Source organism: Ceratotherium simum, chromosome 35 (genome assembly GCF_057802395.1).
Source record: "Ceratotherium simum simum isolate JZ-2026a chromosome 35, ASM5780239v1, whole genome shotgun sequence".
NCBI lineage: Eukaryota > Metazoa > Chordata > Mammalia > Perissodactyla > Rhinocerotidae > Ceratotherium > Ceratotherium simum.
Window position 1 is genome coordinate 30,003,369 of NC_141934.1, and position 17,857 is coordinate 30,021,225.

General features: G+C 52.4%; 1 protein-coding gene across 1 annotated transcript in view; it reads right to left on the bottom strand.

The window, feature by feature from the left end:
• RIMBP2 (RIMS binding protein 2) overlaps window positions 1-17,857 on the bottom strand; it is a 114,888-nt gene that overhangs the window by 63,158 nt on the left and 33,873 nt on the right. Inside the window, exons 3-4 of the mRNA XM_087423465.1 lie at window positions 15,118-15,222; window positions 5,792-5,842 (exon numbers count right to left, since the gene is read on the bottom strand). Coding sequence (XP_087279591.1) covers window positions 5,792-5,842; window positions 15,118-15,219 — 153 coding nt within the window. The 5' untranslated portion in view covers window positions 15,220-15,222. The remainder of the gene's footprint in view (window positions 1-5,791; window positions 5,843-15,117; window positions 15,223-17,857) is intronic.

The window sequence follows — 17,857 nt, forward strand, 5'->3', positions numbered from 1 at the left end:
ACATACACGGAAAAACCCTATAAACTCATCTGAACAAGCTCTGGTTTCCGGGATCTTTACAGGTAATTGCTCTGAGTTCTGGAATCTTTCCAGGACAATGCAATCTTGTTACTGAAATGTAACAAAGTAGGAGCCAGGGGAGACTCTGCTAAGTGAAGGTGGCTGTTGAATTAACATCTTGCATTCTATAATTTGTATGGATTCAGCTCTATTAAAACGCCAGTGTCCTAAACATGTGCTTTGGTTCCTATGATTAAGGCATCCATCAGATTGTCCAACTAAAGCACAGTGAACTCTAAGCTGGTGGGTCAGATCGCTGGTTGTCCGGTTTCTGAACTGATTCGCATTTGTCACACAGGTAGCGCATGCGCAGATAAGCACATTCATTGATGGGAACTCAGAACTCTTCTGCTGCCCACTGACTAGCTATTGCCCTCGGGGGCTGATTGTGACCTGGAAGGGGAGGCGTTAGGGAGACCAAGATGGAGTCAGAGTAAGTCCTTGGGCAGCTGAATTCCCGAATACCGGAGCGTGCAGTGTTTTCTTGTCTCTAACCACCTCACCTCCCAGCTAAGACTCACGGGTACTGGGTGGCTAAGGCTCTGCCCCGGAGAGCAGAGACCCCGTGCCCACCGGAGGAAAGAGAATTCCTAAGAGATACAGGATGCAAAACATTAAGTATAAATCTTCTTCACCTGCTCACTTCTCAGATCCTCAACTTGGCTAACATTCTGTCACCTTTAGTGTCGAAACTGACTTGTCTTGCAAGGATTCCAGGATTCAGATGTGGCAAAGACAATGCTATGGCTCCACCGCATTCGGCTTCGTTTCCTGGGCCCAGGGAGTCTGCACCTGGGCTTCTCTGGCAGCGCAGTTGGGCCGTGTCGCTAACTCTGGCTAATGGCCCATAAGCCGGGGTGATGTGTGTCGCTTCCGTAGCTGAGGCACAGAAGAGTAGATAGGAGGTTTCCGTGCCACTTGTCCCGGCCGCGGTAACCAGGAAGCCCTGTGCTCCAGACAGCACAGTCTCGAGACACAGGCAGCCTGGGTCCCTGAGTCACCGCTCGGAGGAGAGCTGTGTGGAGCATTCCCAGATCTGCAGTGGACCTTGTTGATGAGAAATGAACCTTTACACGTTAAGTGCGAGATGTAGGCACACCTGAGCCTAACCTTATGAACACATCTGAGAACCGGTTCATCTCTTTGGTGGGACAAAGCTGCACTCCTTCACACATTCATTCACCCACACCACGCTCACTTGCCAATGATTATGGAGAATTGTAACTCCAGCCTGGCAGCGCCGACTTCTCCCTGAGGCCCAGAAGCACGGTCCCTGGAGCCACAATACAATTAGCGACCCACAGAAACGTTTTCATTTTAATTTCCTTTAAAATTAGAAGAAAAAAACAAATACAATAATAATGAATACGTGATAATGAATCCAACCTGGATTATATTCATCTTCACACTCAAGCAAATATGAAATAGAATTTTTATGGAGGAGGAGACCCATGAAAGCAAAGGGGCCCAGGGCCCACGAAAGTCACAGAGCTGCTGGACGCTGGACCCTGGCCTAGAGAAGATCCCCAGGCTGTCTCAGGGTGCGGCCCATCTGCTCTCAAAAGTCTCCTAAGTGAGACCCAGGGATGGAAGAAGCCTGCATAGGGTTCCCCTGGCTGAGACGAGCAAGGGCTGAGGTCGCCGCACTTTGAGGCTTTGCTGGAGGAGAGGAGCACAAGCATTGGGAGTGATGGAGTGACGTCTTCTGAAGGCGCCCTGAAGAATCAGCCAAAAGCAACCCAAACGCACACGCAAAGCACACGGCACTGGCACTGGCACTCCACGGGCAAGTCCCCCTGCAATGGACCCCAGAGCTCACCGTCTCCCGAACCCACACCTTTACGAGCACCTCAGTCACGGGGGCGTTTCTTCCCTGCAGACACTCCTCTCAGAGACTTGAGACGATGCTCCCAGGCGGACCTCCTGGCCTCAGGGCCTGGCTCAGCTCTTACGAGCTATGTGTCTTTGAACAAGTGGCCAGTGTCTCTGTGCCTGGTGGTCTAATCAGTGAAATGAGGGTAACAATGGTAACAACCTCCCCGGGCGGTTTGAAGGGTTCAGTCTGAGGGCACTTGCCAAGTGCCTGGTGTATAGTGACCTCGTGACACATGTTGTCATCTTCTGCTGCTGCACCGCCCCAGGAGGCCGTGATTCCCAGTGTAGCTGCCGTGTGAGCCGACTCCCAGCTCACCGTTCAGTACAGTGTGGCTGCAGGAGAGCGGCCCCCATCTGCAGGGTGGTCAGCATTCTGGGGTCAAGGGGAGCCGTGCTGTGACGCGGCCGTTGAGGGTTTGGACTCCGGAGCCAAACTCCTGGGGTTTGAGTCCAGTTTCTGCCCCTTACCAGTGAGGCCTGGGCAAGTCACTCAACCTGACCATGCCTCGGTTTCCCCTGGGTTGTCGTGAAGATTGAGTGACATAACGTGTACTGTCCCTTAGATATCCCTTAGCTGCACCCTTAGAACAGTGCTCAGCACAGAGTAGGTGTTCAATAAATGCTGTCGTCCTTGTCACTGTTATTGTTTATATTATTACTGTTTTCTCTTGCTTCTTTGTCTTGAAATAGCTCCTTCATAAAGTGCCAAAGAAACTGCTTAACGGTGTCTGGAGAGGTCTCTTCTCTTGGCTGTGAGGTTTGCACACAGAGCTCTCCGTCTCCTTCTATTTTCAGTTAACTCCTGACTCCCTCTTCGCTAAGCCCCCAGCCAGCCCCAATTGCTCCCCGGGTGTTGGGACTACTCTCCCCATGGAGAGCAAAGACACCTCCCCTCCATCATCCCCAAACATCCTGGAACCAGGGCTTCACCAGAAACCTGGTTCACCAGAAACCGGGGCTTAGAAACATCCGTGGAACTGGATTTGTGTAGATGAGTGTTTTGAGGGGTTTTGATTTAACACGTTTTCTGAGATAACCCTTATCCAGTAACTCTAGTTCTATCTAGCTGTTTATATTATATCTAAACAACCCGAGGAAGTGGCTGTTCTGCTTAGTAGAACATCCGACTGAAGGGGGTCACCAGTGTGCCATGTAGGATGCACCACGCTCTCCCGGAACACGAACACTTCCAAATGATAGCTACACTGCACGCTTCAGATTGCTCTGTGACGAGCTGGTGGGCAGGATTTCACACCTGTGGTTTCTCAGCCAACACTCCTGCTGAAGGAAGGTGGGGGCGGGAGTGGAGGCTCAGGTCACTAAGGTGCTGGACCACGGACTGGCCAAGACCCCTGGGGCTCCTCCTGCGACTGTGTCCTCCTTGCCGTAACTAGCCTAGTGGACTATAAACGATGCTTCTCGAACACCAGCTGCATCAGAACGACCCGGAGGGCTGGTAAAAACACAGATTTCTGGGCCCCTTCTCCAGAGTTTCTGATTCAGCAGGTTGAGGGCAGGACCCCAAAATTTGCATTTCTGACAAGCTCCTAGGTGATGCCAATACTGCTGGTCTGGGAACCCCACTGTGAGAACCACTTATCTAGAAATGAGAAAAGCCACATCTTCTACGAATTCATGATCAAACTTAGAGTTTTGGAACACACTCAAAACCTTGTTCCGAGGGACAGCTCAGTTTCTCCTCTTCCCCGGGTAGCGAGAAAGGCAGCTGTCTGTTAGAGGGAAGACGGGAGCCGCCACCCACGCCTGCCAGGAGAGCCCACTGTCACTCATGGCAGACACAGAACAACAAGGTGGAGCGTTCAGGCGCCAGGTGTGAATCCTGATGACCTACCGACCGAATTTTGGGCTCTCAGCCGGGCTATCAATCACGTGGCTGGCCCCAGGGTAGAATCAGTCCTAGCAGTGTCTCCCGCTGTGGTCACCTGAATTCATGGAGCCTGAAAGTTACAGCCTTGGCAGGAAATGGGAAACCAGGTTCGCTGGGCCTGCTCAACACTTCAGAGAACGGAACCGTGTGATCCAACACCCAGGTTACAGCACAGGCCCCGAGGAGCTCCCGCCAACAGCTCCTCGGCTCCCCCACCCCAAGGAGCCCGACCGCCCACTACCTCATCAGAACGCTGCTGCTGGGTCAGAACCTCGAGCTGCCCAGTTTCGGAAGACCCGGTGGGTTGAGCGGGCCCAGGGACCCGTGGCTGCTCCCATGCACGGGGAAATGGGGAAAGCACCACCAAGCACAGGGGGCGGGAGCACATCCTTCCCCAAAATACCTGCATGCTGTCCAAGGTGTTCTGGGTGAGGAGCAAAGCAAGACACAATTACAAGAAGATGTGTAAATAAAGAAAACACACGGTTCTCGGCACGTCTGCACTGCCTTTTCCGTTTTCAAGTCAAAGCACGTCAGGACTGTTGCCACATGTCAAAGCATGCACTGCCACCAGCCCCAGGGGACGTGACCTCAGCGGGACTGTCACAGAGTGGCAGCTCAGAAGGCGGATTAAAACAACACAGACGATCAAATCAATGGGCTTCGGGCGACTGGAAAAAAGAAACTACACTTTCAGCCAGCAGACTATGCAAATGAAAGTGCGGTGGGCGATTCAGGCAAGGGGAAGCCAGCGACTTTTCAGGAAGATTTATGGGGAATGGGGGCTCTGTTGCCCCTCTCCCAGGTTATGCATTTTCCCACCTGCTATTCATCACCCTCATCCCTCCAGATATTCATTAGCTAATGGACGCTTTCAAAAAATCAATTTTAATATATATGATGATAGTGAAACCTTTTCCTGCGGGAGGAATAGATTTTAAAAGGCACTGTAAGAGATGCATATATTCTGTTTTAAGTGGCTGCTATTCCCCTGGGGACAAAGGACGGGGTCATCTTAAAGGAGACAACTGCTTCCCATACCTGCGGATGGCAGGCCCGGGAGAAGGCCACGCGGGGCCAACCCACACTGTGCAGCCCCCCTCTGCTGCTGTGTCTGTCACTAAGGGGTCAGTAATTTTGTGACCTCTGTCTTTGGCAGGTAGAAGGCCTGGTCTGCTCATTATGGCCTGTTTATTACTCATGGAGGATGCAGACAGCAAGGCCTCTGGGGTGACCCTATGAGTTCCACTCAGATTTGCCCGTCTGCTCCCTCGGAAGCTGCCATCAGGCCACAAGCCAGGGACAGAGGATTGGTCACTCCTGACACCCACGCACGCTGGTGGGACTTGGCGCCACGTCCCTGCCCAGCCCCCACCATCAGGGTGGGTAAGAAAGGCCTCTGGGTGGCTGAGGAGGGTCACTCACATCATGCTCACTGCGGATGGCACCTGGGGCGGTGCCTCAGATGGCGTTCGCTGCTCGATTCCCCAGGTGGTCCTTTCTCTAATCCTGCAAATCCCTCCCCACCTACCAACTGCCACACGCTTCCCCAGGATGTGCTGGCCCTTGAAACTTATCCTCCACACTTCATCTGACGGCAGGACACCCACAGGAATGGTCCAGCCACCCTTTCTCCACGGGGAAATCACTCCACACCAGTGAGCGGGCCCATCCTGCTTGCGTTCCCCCCAAGAGGAGCCGGCAGAGGAGAGCAGACCACACCTGAGACCCACAGTCCTGATGCTGGCTGTGTGGCCATGGGAACATTGCTTAACCTCTCTGTGCCCAATTCCTACATGGGAATCGTGTAGGTTGCTTGTGATGCTGACAGGGGAGGATGTGTGGACGGCACTGAGTGCTGGTACCCAGTAGGCGCTCAGTAAATGCTGGCTGTTGTTTCCACTCGGCATTAACGCGACTCTCTCGCCCTCACCTGCCCCAGAGAGACGCCGGCAGGGCCTCACTCACCTCTAGCAGCTGCACAGCGCCTTCATGTTCTTTCTTAGCTTCAACCTGAGCCTTTTTATGATAAAAAGAAAAAAGAATAAACGTTTAAAGGTGGGAAAACAAGAGAATCAGATCAAAGCCTAAATTATCAGGGAGTGGGTCACTGACCTTCATCCCCTGATAAGCCTCTAAATTCTAGGGGTCTTAATCGGTTCTCATTTTTCTCATCCTTATCTTGGGCAAGATGGAGTGGATTTTGGTTGGGTTTGACACTGTTTGTAAAAACACTCTTTGCACCCTGATCTGGCAGAGGACGGAGAGGCTGGTGGGCGTCAGCGGGGCGTGAGGGGGAGGCTGGCTCTGTTCCTGAGAAGGGGTCGAATGCAGAAGGCGTCGAACCCAGAGCAGCAGGATAACTCCTCCCACAGCCTCGGGTGGTGCCATCACTTCCCCAGACATCTTAACTGTCTGGGGACAAAACACAGTCACACGAACTCGACCCCCAAATAGCTCCAGGTCGGCGGAGATCTCACCAGGCCCTGGAGAGGCCGCGACGGGGGTCCTGAGCACCTCACAGGCTCCCAACAGTTCAGCCCAAGGTAGGGGGGCTGCCCGCTTCAAATTACTTGAAGCCAAGCCACCCGCTCCACAGAATAAGACATTTCACAAGTTTCACTAAAGACATTTCTCAGGATGGCTGCTGCCTGGGCCAAATGGCAAATTCACACAAAGCTGGATGCAACATCATTATTTCTTGTCCATATGTACTCTGAAGCTCCAGCATTGTGATGACTGAATATCTGTTCGTTGGCCTGCCGGGCATTCATGTCCTTCTCTCCTGGGAAGAGTCCCTGAATTTGCCGGGGACCCAGCACACCCATACTGAGCCCATGAGTTCAGTTCTGGACTCTCGGTGATTGGTTTACAGCAGGGTGGACGGCCCGAGTAGAGCAATGAGACTTTGTCTGAGAATGCTGGGAGAGAGGAAGGCCCCTTGCCTAGTGGATTTGAACCTGAGTGGAGGGGAATTTGGAGCAGCTGCAGACATGTTGCCACCATGAGGGGCGAGGCTACAGCAGCCAGGGGCCTCCACATGGAAACCAAAAACGAAGCCAACACAGGAGAGAGAGAGGCAGGATAGCAACCAAGGTCTGATGGGATTTTGGGGGCACTGGACTCAGCCATATCTGAGGCTGGATGGTCTGGGCCCTGCTTAGCCATATCTGAAGTACACAACTAAAATTCTCTTTTTGTGTTTTCTGTCACTTGGAACCAAGAGTCTTACGGAATATGATCGTCAACTGTTAAAGAACGTGACACTCCCCATTTTAAAGCTGGAGACACCGAAGTTCAGTATGAGTCTATGTCATAAGACAGAAGAAAAGCCTGCACCACAGCCCACGTTCATTATCCCGTCAAATTTGTTTTGCTGGTCTCACAAACGTTCCCAATGAAGCAGAAAAACACGAATTTTTAAAGAGGATTATCTCCTACGGGGCACCTGCCTTTTAAGATATCGAGCACTAATAAAGAACCCATTACATTAAATTGAGATTTACATCTAGAATTCTGGGTTCTGGAGGAATATTTCCTCCAGGGGCCTGGAGACGGATTAGCAATGGATTATTCAACATCATAAACAAGCCAACGAGCCTCATCTTAGCAGCTTCTGCTTCTCACTCGAAAACTACTGTGGGTGGGGAAGGGGGAGGGCTTGGCTTCCCCAGCACAGACCAGAAAGGAAACATCATCTGAGCTGTCTGTGGCGTTCATACACAGGCGTTTCGTTCTCACAGATTCCAATGAGGTTTTTAAGAGCCGAGGAAGAGAACAGAACACAGCAAATTAATTACACCATTCTTGAATTCAGCTCCATCTTCAAACGCTTCAAATTGTTCCTTTCAAAGCAAAAACCACAAGAGTGACAATAAATAACAAAATAGGAAAAAAAGACAAACGACGAGAGAACATATAGGGATTATATAAATAACACCACCATTGAGCCAGCGAGTGGAAGATCGTTTTCAACCCGCAGGATGAAAAAACAACAGAACACTCCAGCGCGGGCTGTTAGAACCCAGCCAAGTTGGCAAGAACAACTTCGTTTCCGGCTTCAAGTGAAAATCAGGAGTTCGTTTTCGTAGGCTACTTGCAAGCTGGGCCGTTTGGGCAATCAGAATAGATTGTTAACATTAACAGTTCAAATTGGCAGTGCTGAATTCTTCCAAAAACCTGAGCAACAGCTTCAGCGAGGCTCATTTTGGGGGCCAGTGTCAATCTGTGGAGAAGCTGTGACCTTCGTTTAGACACGATTTCTGACAGAGCACAGTGAAACTGGAGAGGGACCAGGGCTCTCAGGGGCCCAGAGGCCTGCTGTCAGAAGAAGAAGCCTGTCATCCAGGGGGCCGAGTGTCCAGGGGGTGGGTTAACATGGAGCAGATGCAGTGATTTCAAGGGAGGCACAGGTGCACAGAAGGGACGGTAGGTCTCCTGTTGGCAGAGTTCTGGACGTTCGGCTTAGATAGACCGGGCACTCAGGACAGTTGGCCACCCAGCACCACGGTGACTGGGCTGGGATGATGGATGCCGGTTAGGATGGAGCAGGGTGAGTGTCATCTATGGATGCTGATAATGTCAGCTCCACAGAAAAGCAAATGAGATTTATGGAGCTGGGTTGAGGGCTGTAAGGACCCTCAGAGCCGGCCCCTGAGTCCTGCAGCCCTGGGGAAGCAGATGGACATACGCCATCATTCCAGGAGCGTGTTGTGGGAGAAAGCAAGACCCAGGCTGATGCTGCACTGAATGAATGCAGAGGCTCAGTCTGTGATCCCCTCGCCATCTACACACAACAACTAAATCCCAGCGTCCAGGGGAGGCCCTTGAAGTGTAGGCAAAGCATTGATTATGAAGTGCATGGCGAGTTCTCTTAGTACCTTAGCTTCTCCTAGTATCGCACATTTCAGTCACAGCCTGAAAACCAAGAGCAATCACTTCACTCCGGAGAGACTGTAAACAACAGGACAACCAGTCAGGTCTGCAGATGGACTCTAACTGTGGAACCTCCTTTGCTTGTACCCTGGATCATTAGAACTGCTGCTCGTAATCGACAAGGATTAACCTGCACAAGAAACTGAGACTCTGAGGAACAGGAGCACTGGACCTGGTCGCCGTTTACCTCAAGAGAAGGCACCAGTTTCGGAGTCAGACCCCCCAGGGGACCTGGAGCACTTTCCTTAACCTCAGGAGTCTCATCTGTCATGGGCCTGCACCCCACAGGTTATGGTGAGGGCTGACGGGTGTCTCCACTGCTTTCCTCATCAGGCATTGACGGAATATTGCTTAGAATCTATCAATGGTTATCTTAGTAATATTACTTGAACCACAAACCGCATCAACTGACAGAAGCTGCTAGATCTCCCCTTCCTTCCTTCCTTCAGTCCTTCCGTCCTTCCTTCCCTCATTTCTTCATTAATTCAGTGCTCTTGAGCACTTCATTCACTCAATACTTGTTGAGTACCTGCTCTGTGTCAGGCAATGCTCTAGGAGTGCAGACACTCCCCTCTGCAGACAGACAACAGGCAAATAGATAAAGAAGTGAGCGAGCGCATTTTGGCATCACTAAGGGGGGTGATGTGGCAGAGAGCACGGGGCAGGGAGTGGAGTCCATCTAGGCAGGTGGCCGGGCAGAGACTTCAATGACAAAAGTCAGGCAGCTCTGCCTGGGGACCAGGCATTCTGTGCGAAGACCAGGAAGGGGGATGGTTTTATGTGGTCGAGGGACAGAGGGGGCCAGTGTGGCTGCAGCAGGTGGAGAGAAGGGCGGGTGGGAGGAGAGGGGGAGGCAAAGGCAGGCGAGGGATTAAAGGAGGTGACACGTGCATTCTAGATGCTGGGCCCGGAACATTCTACACTTAGAATAAACGTTCACAGGGCAGGTTTTATTACTGTTGTCACTGTTCACAGCCTGTTCTCACCCAGTCTTCCTGAAGGCCATGTCCCTAGCCCCTGAAACATTGCTGACACAAGGTGCTGAAGAGCTGTTTGTTGAATGAGTGAAAGCAAGGATTCTCAACTGAGCTCGGGGCTCCGTGATCTCCACGAAGCAGGGGTCCCACAGGAGAGCCAGGGGGCCATGGTGGCCGGTGGGTGGGCGGGCGCTCTGCTTGGCTGCCTTCTATTTTTTCTAAACTATGCCTTCAACAGTGCCCAGAGAAAAGGGTTGGCTGGACGGACGTATCTTACCCCATCCCCACTAGAACAGCCTTGGGCATTTGGATCGTTTGTTCATTCGTTCTTTAATTCGACGCCTGTGTTCACTGGCACGTTAGTTCGCTCGCTTCTCCCAACCACCATATTGGGCAGAGAGACGAGCTGAGCTTGCAGAGAGAGGGAGGCACCCGGAGAAGGTGCTGGGTTCCGGGTCCCTGGTATCAGATGGATGAATGCCGGCACTGCCTTAGGGTGGCCAGGTCTAGAGGTGAGGCTGAAACCACAAAGGAATTTCCGAGTCCTGTAAAATGTGGCAAAACCCACCTCTATGGCATGGGAAAACATACTCCTGGCTGACTCACACACCGTACATGGAGAAGAAGAATATTACGGATCCAGGAAGCAGAGGGTGCAACAAAGCACAGCGAGGTGTGAAGGTAACACCCGAGACGACGGTGAAGGGGACTCCCAGGCCCCGCTCAGCCTCAGGAGCAACAGCCTGGCCTAGAGCAAGGGCCAGGGCTCCAGGCGGGGGTCTCTCAGGGAAGAGGAGTGAGAGCATCCCCTGGGGAGTGGGGCCATCTTGAGAGGAATTTTCGCTCTGCCAGAGAGCTTGGGAATAAGGGAGACGGGCACGCGGAGACCTAAGCAAGCAAGCAGAACGAGGTGATTACTGGCAGGGAAGAGAAAAAGTTGTACGAGAAGGAAATGCTGCCATTGCAGATCCTGGGGGGACACGTGAACAGCAGTGTTGCTGAGGATAGGGGTCCAGTGTGGGACATGATGTTTGAGATCATCCAGGGGGCGACATGCAGGGGAAGGTTGGATAGAAGAAGTGGGGTTCAGAGGCGGGATCTGACTTGGAGTCTAAATTTGGGGGTGGCCACACATAGATGGTATTTAAACCCACAGGAGCAGACGAGGTCGCTGAGGGAACAAGTGTACACAAAGAGATGTGGCTTGCAGACCAAGTTTTGGGGTACACCCATGATGTTTAGGGGGGATCTGTGTCAAAGGAGGAAAACTCAAAAGAGGATCGTGGCCTGGAAGCCTGCAGGGGTAGGGATCAACTGCCTCTGGGTCAATGAAGGGGCTGAGAACTAGCCACTGGGCATGACTTCCATGCACGGTGACTCAACATGAGCCGCCGTGTTGACAGGGTGAGGCTGGGGGACCCGCTGGAGTGGGCTCAAGCGGAAGCTGCAGTCAGAGAGAAGAGGCAGCTCTTCAGAGATATCTATACTGCTGTCTCGTGAGGAGCATCTTTGGACCTCAGATAGTTCTGGGGACTTTTATCGTGGTAAGGGGACAAGGGCCAGACTTTGGTCGATCCCTAGCCTTACAGTGGAGGCATTATGGCTTAGTGGGTTAAGTGCAAATCCAGTCTGTACTGCTTACTAGCCAGGTGACGTTTGGTTAAGTTACTTCATCTCTTTAGTCTTCAGCTTCCTCCGTTAGGAACCCGGATGATAATAACAGTATGGTTCCTAGGGTTCTACTGGGGACTAGGCAAGATGTTGCACGTTATGAAGAGTCCCCGGCACCCAGGTGATACCTAGTCTATTTTTGCGTAAAAATGTCATTTGTCTCCTTAGCACTCCCTGAACACTCTGATGTCTTCCCCCAAGACGTCCCAGGTCAAGACAGGCAAGTCTTAATACCCTGTCCCACGCCCCCCACAACCTGTGGACGGGGTCTGTGCCACCCCTGCAGGGTTACACGTAAAGAAAATGCCCCTTCACTCTGTTTTTCTCAGAAAATGAAAACACGGAGATGCCTGCTGGCCTGAGAGCACTACGGTGTCCATATATGTTCCTCCCTTTATAACTCGGAGCCTCTCCTCCCTCCTCTGAAAATTCCCCACTAGTAAACTCAGCTGAGCACATCTGAGAGAAACCGTGTGTGTTGGGGCTTCACAGAACTCTGAGATCTGAAAATTCAGTTTGTGGTTTTTTAGTGCATAAAAGAGAGGAGTTTGACCAGACTGATCCCTGAGTTGCAAACACACACACACACACACACACGCACCCCCCTCCTATCTTTCTGTTTGTGTGAACAGTTTAAGCTAAATTAAATCACCACTCCCTGTTGGAATAACTTGACTATAGTCATGGCTGTCAATGATTTTTTAAACTTTCCACACAATCAGAAAAACGTGCATTTCACAAGCGTACGTACATCTCAGTGCCCCTGTGACTGAATTTCGATGGATCCAGAACAAATCAGCTGTGGTGGACCGTCCCTCCTGCCCAGACCTGCACTAATATTTGAAGACTGAGATGCCGAGTCAGCCTGGAGCCTCCTCTCCTTCATGCCCCGCCCCCCACTGCGGCTCTGACCACCCACCCTGAGCAAACTTGATTAACTCCCCCTCCTAATCATTACTGAAATTAACACTGCCGCCACCCCAGTCCTAGATGCCAGGCTTCTCAGTGTGGTTCACCAGCCCCCTCGCTCCTCCACAAATCAACCCCGAAAAACAACCAACGTGATTTTCCAAGAATTGAATTAGATCCCGTTATCCTGTTTCATCCCTCTAAGGGCTTCACTCTCCCTTGGAACGAAATCAGGCTCCTCCCTACAGCTGTAAAGCCCCAGGAGTCGGTCCTCTGCAGCATCTCCTGCCCACATCATACTGCCTGCCTCCCAGCCCCGGGCCTCCCAGCCCCGGGCATCCCAGCCCCGGGCCTCCCTCTCTCCTGGCACGCGGGCTGCTCCCTCCATGGGACTTGCACTCTCGAGGGCCACGCCTGCTGCTCCTTTAAACGTCACCCCATTTAAAGCCGTTGTCCCGTCAGTCCATCACTTCATCCTGTTTGTTTCCTTCACGGCACTTTCATGATCTAAACTTAATTAATTCTTCATCTACTTGTCCACTTACTCTCACTCTGGGGGGCAGAGGCCCGGTCTTTCTCGCCACTGCGTTCCTGGTTTCCAGAACAACGGCTGAGTGGCTGACACATAGGTAACAGACAGCCGTTTGCTGAATGAATGAATGAATGAACGATAATCTCAGTCAGCAAGTGCAGCATGATGGCCGTCCATGGTGGAAATCAAATGGAAATGAGAACCTGGAAAGAATTTGCCAATCTCGTTCCACTCAAGGCTCAACCTTCCTCTTCTAACGCTTTTTTTAAAAAATCAGAGCTCTAAGAAATCACAGAATTGGCACATTTGTATTTCATTAGTGTCTCTTCCTCTGCTCCCCACACTGAAGAAGCATCAGTGTATCCAAAACAGAGACAATGATGGATGCAGGGAAAAAGGCGCGAAGGGAACTGGATGATGCGCAGAGGAGAGTATGGGAGCTGCATAACACCATTGGCTCGAGTGCATTTTCCTTGGCACCAAATGATTGGTAAATAAAACTCCAGGCTCCTAGAGAGGCTCTGTTGAAAAAAACCGACCTGTCACCCCGGCTGGACAATATTTGTATTTCTGCAAGCTTGTGATCCATCTCAGACGCACCCAGCCTGGGGACATGGCGTCTGAGGTGGCAGAGAATGAGCGCAGGTATCATTCGGGCATCTCCCGGGCACTGGAAGCTTTTGCACAAGGGGAGAAGATAAGAGTAATATTGCTGCCTGTGTCCAGTAATATCCTTTCTGGATAACATCTAATGAAACATTGCGTCTCAGTGTTCCAGCCAACGTATTATGACAGGTAATAAGCACGGTGACGGTCCCCATCAGTGTCAGCTTAATGAAGTCTGTCCTTAATATGAGGCCTCGATAAGTGATCAGAGAAACAGCGTCAGCAGTTATCTGCCTGATGCGACCGGCTCTGCTAATAAACTCGGGAGAAAACACTCCATCCCACAGATGCCTGTCGCCAGCCAGGTGGGGCCAGCAATCATGTGACTTGATTCTGAGATCAAAGACCTGGAGAGGCTGTCAGATGGCGGAGGGGCCTAGCCAGGGGGAGGAGGAGGGGCCTGCTGCCCATCCCAGCCACGCCTGGTGGGGCTGCGGGAGAGGACCTGCGCCAGCGGTCCAGCTCAGGAGGGCCCCCCACAGGCCAAGTAGAAGCCTGCGGCCTGTGTTTCCATTTGTCTGTCCACCTCAACTAGATGCTCTGGCTGAAGGGCTGGCTGCCCTCGGGGGAGGAGCAGGCAGGGGCGGGTGGGGGACACTGGGCTTCAGGACGGAAATACTGCAACAACTATACACAGGGACCCCAGCCCCAGGGCTCTGAAAGGGACCCTCACACCCATTTGGAGAGAGACAGAGGAGCAAGGCTGATGACTGAAGATGGGGGCGTTAACTTTCCCAGCCTCCCTCACATCACAGGTGCTGTGGGGACACATGTGCAACCAGTCAGTCCCTCCTCCTCCCCTCCCTCCAGCTTCTCGTCTTTCTTCTTCCTCTCTTCTTTCCTCCATTTCTCTCCTTTTCTTTCTGCTTTTCGTGTTCTCTCTTTCTCTCCCTCTCTCTCTGTCTCTCTCCCCTTCTCTCTCTCTCTTCCTTTATTAATGAGATCGCACTATAAATATTGCCCTGAATCTTGATTTGCTCATTTAGTAACATATCATGTGAATCTCCCCGAGAGAGCAGATACAAATCCAAATTATTCCCTTTAATGACGTCATCCCGGTCATGGTGTGGATGTACCTCGACTTACAGGAGCATGCCCTTGGATGGACATTCAACTTAATCCAGTTCCCCGTCCCCTACCCCTCACAGCAGCACAGCAAAAAACACCCAAATCCTTTTGAACTGGTTCCCACGCTTCTTGAGGGCACATTCCCAGGACGGAAGGTTGCAGGGTCAAAATATATGTGTGTGTTTGCTTTTAACTGATGCTGTCAGGTTGCTCGCCCCCACAGCGGAAGCGATTCACCCGCTGTCAGCGTCCACAGGAGTGTCCTCTTCCCTACGATCTCGCCAGCATCGGGGGTTCGAGCTTTCCGTCTGTTTTTGCAGTATAGAGCACGAACACACGTCAACTCAGGAGGAACTAGGGGCACAGGGAGGCGCAGATGACCAGATCTCTCCAGGAGGGAGCGGGAGGCGCCCTGGAGCCTGTGAGGTCTCAGGGTGAGCAGCCAGCCCCACCCACCCCCGAGCCAGCGCCCCTCTCGGGCCCCCCAGCCCACGGCCCGCCCCCTCCCTCCGCCCCCAGCACCCAGGCCCGCTTACCTTCTGCAGAAGGTCGATTTCCTGCTGCTTGGCCTTGAGAACAGCCAGCGCTTGTTCATGCTCCAATTCCAGCTGCTGCCGCCGCTCCGCGGCCTCTCGCATGTGCTGTGGGGGACAGGGCAGGTCAGGCCAGGCGCAGCAGGGAGTGGGTCTGTGCGCATGGCGAGCTCCCCACTCTGACTCACCCGCCTGCTCCAGGGCACCACCCCACCCCGCTCCCGGGCTCTTCCTGAGGGTGGCAGGAGGAACCGGGAAACCCTGGTACTAACAAAGCTTCCACCTCCTGTTTTTGCTTTTTATGTTTTAAATGCCACGGGCATTGGAGCAGAACTAGAGGTTCTCATGCAGAGGTGAGTTCCTCTTTCTCCTTGTTTGGAAAAAATTCTCTCTCTCTTCTCTCCATTTTTTCCCAGGTCTTCTGAAAACAACAGCCAAGGATTATCAATCTTTTCCCGTGTACTGAGTATTGTCCCAAGCTTTTTACTGCTATTTAAATCATAAAGTCCTCATCATAATCGCAGGACGCAGGTGCCATAACTGGCCCATTGTACAGAGGGGACACCGAGGCTCAGAGAAGCTGTCCTTGCTGGTCACACAGCAGGTAAGTGTGTCTAGGACTCAAATCAGAGGCTCTCAGTGGAGCCTCTGAATCGCAGGGTTTGGTCCCGTCTGCTCGCTCTGCTCAGCCAGGGTGCTCAGCCCCCGCAAGGGCCCTGCCGGCCAGGTCTACTTTCTGGAGCAGAGACGGGGCGTGCTCCCCGCTGTGCTCTCCTCGGGACACCCCATCTGTCCTCCACGCAGAGTGGAGCTCCGCCCCGAGAGCGCCAGGACTGGACCCTTTCCTCTCACTCCGAGCATCTCCCCACCTCTGACGACTCCTCACCAGCCAGAGTCGCCCCCAAAGAGCCCAGCAGTGAGGAGCAGAGGCCACCAGGACCGCGAGGCTGTGAACAGTGACACCTACAAGCTCTGGTGTCTTGAGGAAATGCGCGAAAAAGACCCGTGTGGGAGAAAGGCGCGACGCGGGGCCGGCTTTCACAGGGCGGGTAGTCGCACGAGAATTTCACGTGGCCTACCCACCCTCCTAAAGGGCTCGGGAACCAGGGCCACAGCATTTGTATTTAGTTTTCATTTCCTTTCCTTTTTTTTTGTATAATGAAATATGTGCAAAAGGCGACTTAGCAATCAACATTTAAAAATCTGGATCTTTGATATAAAAGTCCAGATTCCTTCAAAAATGGGAAGGTTTAGCCAGGCATTCCACCTGGAAGCAGCGGGCAGAAGCGGAGTCAGAGCTCTTCCCTTCATGGGACACATGCCCTCCTGTCTGCCACTGTCCCCATGGACCAGCGTCTCCTCCACATGGCCTGACATGTGAGGATGACTGTGGCATAGAGAGGGGAGGCACCCGACACGATGAGGGCACCTAACGTACCTTCCCCCTTGGCTTGGATTTGTTAGTGACTTATTTTCATTGTTATTTAAAAATTTTATTGTTTAATTCTTTCACTTATTTTTATTCCCCAGGCTGGGGAAGTAGGCGTGGGGAGATAAGGTCAGAGGGCAGAGGGGCAAATTCTATTCTTTTCACCATTTTTGCAAAGTCCACCCCACCGTCTGCCTCCAAAAGCTCCTTTCTTCTGGGAGGGGTCTTGGAGTGGAACCATTTCAGCTGCAGATGGTGAAGGTCTCGGTTTTCACAAAGTTCTGAGGTTTGTCTGCATTGAAAAAGTGAAGTCTCCCCCCGTGCTGGATTTGTCTCCGGTTCTGAGCTGAAGAACCTTCAAGTCCCCTCTTCCATCACCGGAAAAGGATTCGAGTTCACTAGGAAGCTGCAATTACCCGGCACCTCGGGAGACAAGTGATGGTTTCACTGTTGCTGTGGAAACTTGCACTAGAACCAGGGATCCCGGGAAAACAGAACCCCCCAAAATACGAACAAAGTCCCATAAAACGTGGAAGCGGGCGTGTCTGTCAATTACTCTAACCCATTCAGGTCGGGCCGGAATGGCTCGTTCGTGTCTATCTGTGGGCAGGACAGACAGAGAAAGAGCACATGTGTCCTCGTGCTCCGGCCTCTGGCCTGACCAGCTCCCGCCTTCCTGGGCAGGAGAGTGTCATTTGTTGTGTGGCCCTCCTAGGAGCCAGTCCTGACTGCTGCTCTCCTGGCCCTGCAGAGCTGTGATCACCAATTTGGGTCTAGCAATTCCTAACGATCTCTTACGACAGACTCCACTCCCACCTGCCCACCTCCAGCCCACCGTGATTACAAACCCAGGCACAGGACACAGGGCATGCTTAGGAGCATGGGGACATGCCACTAGGACAAACTGACAGAGCCACCAGGAATTCTCTGCGCTTCTGAGACGCTTCGGGAATTCTTCCCCAAACACTGCACGCTGATTGGGAGGGCTGTGACTTTTCTCCGGCGTTCGGCTTCTTCTTAAGGTACCGAGTTACTAACACTGCTTGTCCTCCACCTTCACGGGGTCGCCGCCGGGTGCAGGGACTCCTCTGTGTGAGGCTTTCAGATCTAAGAGGAACGTTTCTATTCCATTTCTTCCTTCTGTACATTTGCTCAATCAGCCAGCACTTATGGGGCACCTGCTATGCACAAGCAGCTAGGCAGACAGAGCAGCAGGAGTCTGCCTTCAGGAACGGACCCTGTGACACGCAACAGCAGAGGAAGGAGGCACCACCGAGTAAACAAACAAGAAAACGTCAGCTTGTAGCAGAGGTG